This window comes from Dipteris shenzhenensis, chromosome 6 (assembly GCF_047967505.1).
Source record: "Dipteris shenzhenensis isolate YYH24624 ecotype China chromosome 6, Dip_SZ_1.0, whole genome shotgun sequence".
NCBI classification, from domain to species: Eukaryota; Viridiplantae; Streptophyta; class Polypodiopsida; order Gleicheniales; family Dipteridaceae; genus Dipteris; species Dipteris shenzhenensis.
Window position 1 is genome coordinate 12,890,268 of NC_141601.1, and position 6,806 is coordinate 12,897,073.

Sequence of the window (6,806 nt, forward strand, 5' to 3'; positions counted from 1 at the left end):
GAACTTCATCATAGAGTTACCACCAGCCATTGGGACCAAGAACATAATGGGTCTGACCGTTGTGAAATTTGTTATGTTGATTCCATGCAACAGTAACATCAACGCCAAAGACTCGGTTTTTCAACAGAAACCAGTATCTGAATAGTTTCAAAAAAGGACTCCGAAATTTCACCAGCGATTTCAGAGGGCATTATTCGACAGTATGCATGTAAAGTTCTCGAGTAGCTTCCATTCAATGTCAAATGGCCACGTGGAGACTTATCATTTACTTGCTCTACATAGTAAAGTGCTATGTCAGTGACATAGTTGACATGGAAGCAATACCTTCCATTAGTCCAAGGGACCCTAATGACACTCATTCTATCAGTGTGGATGAAGCAAGCTTTGGAAACCAATTCAAATCCCTCCTCACCAAGACTTTGGAGAAGATTCATAAAGCATATCGGAATTCTAGAGTCAACGAAGAAGAAGATAGAGAAGCGCATGAAGCATACGAAACACAAGCCAACAAATACCAGCACAGATGTGGGGTCCAAGGAAACAAGTGGGTATATCTTAAGATAGTCAATTTAGTTTAGCTCACGTGCCTGTTACTAGGTTTGTTTATCTTTGCCAACTATGTTGACATTTGATAACGCAATTATGCATCCCCATATTTCTATGAACCAGTTTAGTATATTACGGAAGAATGCATGCACTCATTGATTGAAAACAAATCACAGAATGCAGTTCCTACCCTAATATTCTTCCTCCATCTTGCATAAGAGGGACTAGCTACAACGACATTCCCAACCACTGCATCAATTATCCACTATGGTTGTACATCATGGTAAGATCGTATGCTCGCACACAAGACAATAGACCTTCTAATGAAGTAGCTTAGATCTAAGATGCAAGGAAAGCTGACCATTGTAAGACCTGTGATCTAAGACAGAGGGAGGTATGCGACACTTAGCCATATGTGTTTAGTTAGTTCGTATATATGACCACCCTGACTGCCGCGGTTGCAAGAAAACTTCGTTAAGCCGACCAACTTGGACACACAGTCTGATTGGTGGGAACTTCCTACTTTAATTTGACCAAACTGACTGATCAGTCAGTGGCCTTAAGCAGGTAACGTCTCTCTACAAAAGGCAGACCTTTAGCATGCCTGAGTGCTCCCCTCTCTTAATCCCTTATGTCTCCAGCGGTCAACCTCTTCATATTGTGGATGCGGCAGCTTCCACTGACCTTCAGAGAGCAGTGCAGCCCCCCATTGCCACTACCTATCCCCGTCCTTTATTCTGTATTCTGAGTCGCATCAGAGAGCCTCTTCTACGTTTTGGTTCTGACCGCTATTCCCAATACATATACATAGGTGTTTTTATTCATACTACGATGGAATAGTAAAAAAGAATTACAGGCAGAGGCATGAGACGGAAGAGAAAGACATGACATGCTCTTCAATGCATCTGTGTGGACATGCACAAATTTGAAAAACCAGGGGAGTTGAATGCAAGGACATCTCTGGTCTACAAAGAGTGACATTTTCTGTATGTTTGTGTACTTCTTCAATTTCCATCCAACCAAGTAACAATTCCTGCTAACAGTTCTGTTCTAACTGAACAGATTCAAATTGATGGTAGACCTAAAAGAATGATAAAAAATCCACAGCTGTGTCCACCTCTGATTCAAGACGCCTCACATTGTACTCGTATCTGTGCATTTTCAGCTTCAAGCTCCCTGGCTCGTGACATCAACATTTGTAACTTCTTTCGCAAGTCTTGATCCTGAAGATCTTTCCGTCTTCGTTCCTCCTGCAGCTGTGCTTTAAGAGAATCTCTTTCCTTGGCAACTTGATCCAAATCTCTTTGCAAATTATTAAGCCTTCGCTTCATGGCATTAAGCCGGTCATTGCCTTTCATCAAACCTGGGAAATCACAGTTCACAACCTCCGGCATTCCCAAAGCTGAATTTGACGGATTTGGTTCATTTGGTAGCACTCTTACAGTGCTGTTCAAGTCATTTCCACCATCTCTTATGCCAGATTCTATCACAGATTCTTTTGCCGATTCAGTTCTCAAGGCTAATTCTGAAAAAACTTGACTGAACTGTACCAAGGACCTTGTTTGCAAGGTGGATCTCTTTTGCTCTGCGGGAATCTTTGACATGGACGTGGCATTGGTATAGTCTGGCAAAATTGAAGTATTACATATTTGAAAATGTGCACCCATAGAGACACCTGAAGGAGATAGAGGATCCTCACTCACTGACATCTGTCTTGTTGTAGGTCGGGGCATTTCTATGTCTAGCTCAAAAGAACCAGGAGACTGAGCAGCATCAGAAGGTGATCCACTCGACACCAATGAAGTCGCAGCAAAAAGGCTATTCTGAAATGGTTCCTTCATGTTGGCTGGTGTGGGCACCGGTTCTACTTCATTTGCCATGGTGGTTCCTATAGAAGCTTGTGCCTCAGAGCCTGAAGCTTCTCTAATAGCCAGAGAAACAGATGGTGCTGGAACATTTGAGACTAGAGAAATCTCATCTGCTGATGCCTGCCTTGCAAGTGTAGTTGTTCCTGCATTTGGCTCAAGAGGTGAGTGAACTTGTTCTTGTACTGCATGATTTTGATGTATTGTGGCTGGAGTCTGAGGCATTGCTGACCTCAAAGACCATGCCATGTTCTTTCGTTCTTGTACTGCATGATTTTGATGTGCTGTGGCAGGAGTTTGACTTGCCACAGCAAGGGGACTTGAAGGGAAGTTGGAAAGCGGTTCTCGTCTGTCTATTGGTGTGGCCATTGCCTCTATTTCAGGCACTCTAGTGGATTCTGTAGAAGCTGGTATCTGCCTTGGTGGTGGTGACAATGCAGCAATTGTCTTAAGAGCTCTGTGTTTTCGCTCTTGTATTGCATTATTTTCAGGCACTGTGGCTGGAACTTGGTGCATTGCTGACCTTAAAGACCTTGTCACAGCAAGGGGGGGGTTTTCAAGCTGTTCCTGCCTGCATAGTGGTATCGGCAATGCTGCTACATTATCTATAGTGCTTGTTCCTGTAGCAGCAACAGGAGGTTGTGCGTGAACTGCAATCTCCGACACCAAAGGTTGTCTAAGGGCCAAAGGAATGGATGGTGTTGGAACATTCGAGACTCTTTTCTGTGTGACCTCATGCATTTTGCTTAGCGGAGTTGCGTTACTCAGAGAATTTACAGCTCCTGTATTAGACAGAAGAATGGGTGGCATCGGACCTTCTGTAACTGCCTGGAGAGACTTCTGAATGACCTGATCATCTCTCATAGGGTCTCCCTTCTGTGCAGACTTTGTAGTTCTCTTCAGACTCTGATTAACATACCCCACCTCTTGACAATTCTTTGACCAATAGCTCTTCTGAATTTCAAGCAGACGAGCCTCGAGTCGTGCAAGTATAATTGTACGTTCAAATCCCTGTTTATCATGGGCTGGCTCCACAAAATTAGCCTCAAGCACACCAACAATACCTCTTCCCTGAACACCGGGCAGGTTCCACACTTTCCAAAATGGTTTTATAAGTCTGTTCTTGTGATACACATTAAAGCCTTGGACATCAATATGTTCCTTGGCATCTTTAAGGAAACCTATAGTTACAACAGCCATCATCTGTTTATTGTCTTTCTGAGCAAGCTCAGGCCTTTTTTGAGGTCTGTATGTCAATTCCTGAGTGAGCATCAAATCATGCACCAGATTATGATGCTTAACTTCTTTGCCCCGTAAAATTATTCTAAACCCCTTCGGAAGCCTCAGGTACAAGATAGACACATAGCTCCTCAAAGAGTACCTGTAGGTGAAGTAATGTTTACAATTTGGATATTTCCTAGCCATTGAGATGCTCTTCTCATCTCGATTTGTCCCACGGAGATGGATGTCGTAAGGATCTGTGTCAAAATCGAGCTCTGGGTCTGCCTGCTCATCCTCCCAGAGATTGTACACGACAACGATAGTCCCTTGGTGCTTGATTCGTTGCAGCTGGTCCAAAAGCACCTTTTCTGTGTTGTAAGGACACCATTGCATAATCGTCTCCATGTTCTTGTTCCAGTCATCTAAGTTTCCTCTGATGAGCTTTCGCAACCCAAAGCGTTGCACCTCATAGTCAATCATAGGAACGATAATGTCTTCTTGCCCAGTAGCAGTCAAGAATGTGTAGGACAGCATACCGATGCTTTGAGTGGGCAACGATCCATCTTTGCCAGGGGAGCGCGAGAAGACAACTACATCTGCTCCAAGCCGCATTGTACTGGTCTTGAAACCATTTCCGTATTGCCCGATCGTATTGGCAATCTTGCTCTTAGCAGAGTAACCAAGTGACATACACTGTCTCATGCGCTCAGGATCCATTCCTCCCCCGTTATCTTCGATCGTCAGCATGGGACGACCATCTCGGAGATTTCGGACCATATCCACTTTGGCCATGGTAGCGCCATTGACAGCCTCGTCCATTGCATTGTCGAGCAGCTCGGCGATTGCTCCAAGCGCCCACTTGTGACTGGTTGCGTTGGAATGCAAAAACTTTGGATGAACTCGGACGTGTTCTATTCCACCCACAACGAAATTGTGCTCCACTTGGAAGCTGTCATAGTCGCCTGCCTTCCAAAACTGCTTGGAAGTGTTCTCCACAAGCTCTCTGGAATTGTCAATCCACGGAAGGCGAGTTGTGGGATGCAGGAGTGCAAGAGCAGAGCTAGCGACCTCAGGCTCAAGAGGCTCTAGAAAATCAGGAGGAAGATCAGCTGCTCCGTCTCCCTCGTCCGTAGACGGCAGCTCAAGCCCCTTGCCTAGCAAACTATCATCTTGATCAGTCTGGCGATGCCCACCCGGGTGCGGTGCAAAATCCATCTGCAGCCGGGGCTTCTTGCGCCATTGTTCTGCAGACTGTGGCAGGACGGATTCGTCGCCCGAATCCAGTGAAGCCGCTCTCTTTCCGTAGGGAGTGAGCAGGCCAGGGGATGTGGCTTCTTCCCCAAAATCTTCATTCGCGTTGCTCTCTCCAGAACTGCTGATCTCCACGACGTGTGGAAACTCGCTATCAAGAGAAGCTTCCATCTTGAGAGACGAGGGCAAGCCAGGGAGAAGCTCGTCTTTTGGGGCAGCCATGGCGCGTCACGGGACGAGAAAGAGCTCTAGTCCTCTGATTCGACTTTGCTGGTGCCTCCGATGCTGCTGGAATGGATCATCCTGGTCGCCGAGAGAGCTCCCAGATCGGAATTCCGCCCTGAAACATTTCCCCAGGTCGCAACACTTTCTCCCTCCCCCACTCTGCCTGTCAGGAGCATCTGAGCGACTGCAGCCTTCGCCTTCATCTCTCACCATCGGCTATATCTCCCTGCATAGCGCTCAAAATCGATCCTTCACATCCCAAAGCAATCGTCCCCGTCCATCCCAGTTCCGGAGCAGCTCCAAAACAAGAAACGATCTGAAGCAGCAGTACACCTCAGAACCAACCCATTCTTGACAAGACGTAACTCCCTGAGCAATGGCAGTCCGCAGAGCTCAAAATCGATCCGGCTGATGGATCAATATCCCAAGTACAGCGCTGAAAATCGATGGAGGCCTCTCAGAAATATCAGATTTTCCGTAAGATCGATTGGAGCAACGATTTGGAAGCGAATTGCACGGATCGATCAACTGAAAATTTTATGGAGAGACCAATGCCGTAAACAATTCTATCTTCGACCAAAAGGCTCCTCAAAAGCACGTGACTTATCGTAATATAACTATATATTAGCTAATGCCACGCATTGTTTTCCAATGATTTGGAAAGTCACCCCACGACCTTAGTTTACCTCACCCCCTCGGAGTTACCGGGTCCTGCACATGTTAGGATTGAGGCATGAGACGCCGTGTTACTTCATTTCTATTGAATATCCCCCTCCGGCCAACCCTTGCCTGCTTGTGTAGTCTGTTTGCATCCACCAGGCATCTGATGGCATCCGTCAAGCACCCGATTGCTTTGCATGTGTCCAAGTGAGAGAGAGAGAGAGAGAGAGAACTCAAGGGAACAACACTTGTAGGTTCCTCTTTTACACTTTATAACACACTCTATGTGTGTGCATGTGTGTGTCTGTGTGCACGTGCATGCGTGCGCACGTGTGTGTGTGTGTGTCTGTGTACAGAGGATTGTGCAAAAAGCACTTAGGTTAACTACATTGAAGCCAACTTTCCCTCTGCTCTCCCCTATATGAGTCTAGCTTGGATTATTTTGTTTCAGCTAGTTCAATACTATAACATGATTTTGCTAGTTTTTTGCCACCTTATGTCAATCCTCTCACAATGGGCCGCGCATGTGTGTGTGTGTGTGTGTCTGTGTACAAGGATTGTGCAAAAAGCACTTAGGTTAACTACATTGAAGCCAACTTTCCCTCTTCTCTCCCCTATATGAGTCTAGCTTGGATTATTTTGTTTCAGCTAGTTCAATACTATAACATGATTTTGCTAGTTTTTTGCCACCTTATGTCAATCCTCTCACAATGGGCCAGTTTTCAAGCATTGGTCTCACCTTAGGTTGTTTTATTTTTCCCTTCTGAAGTAATCTGGCACTTCTCGAAGATCAGCCTTTGACGATGTTGAACTAGCCTGACATGGGCTATGGATACTGGGTGGCATAGTATCATTAACCAATGTTTAAGGCTCTTGTGTACTTTCTTTTTCTAAAGTCTCATTATCAAGCTTCATTCGCACATGTGGCTTAAACTTTCGAAACTTCTTACATTGGGAACTGTGGGGTAACTTTTCCACTAGCAAAGTATTCCCAAGCAAGGTTGTTGGCTCTTTCCCACGGCCTTCGCAGGAAGAGCA

The 6,806-nt window shown here is 45.6% G+C and overlaps 1 protein-coding gene across 1 annotated transcript; it reads right to left on the minus strand.

Annotated features, from left to right (window-relative positions):
• Window positions 1-1,179: 1,179 nt before the first annotated feature.
• Window positions 1,180-5,652, minus strand: LOC147900809 (uncharacterized). The gene has a single exon (XM_087375627.1). It carries the CDS (start codon window positions 5,103-5,105, stop codon window positions 1,671-1,673), a length of 3,435 nt encoding a protein of 1,144 aa, XP_087231753.1. The 5' UTR covers window positions 5,106-5,652; the 3' UTR covers window positions 1,180-1,670.
• Between the last annotated feature and the right edge of the window lie 1,154 nt (window positions 5,653-6,806).

What these genes read in the sequence shown, in the direction of transcription:
- LOC147900809 (XM_087375627.1), bottom strand. Translation starts at nt 5,105, where the DNA reads ATGGCTGCCCCAAAAGACGAGCTTCTCCCTGGCTTGCCCTCGTCTCTC.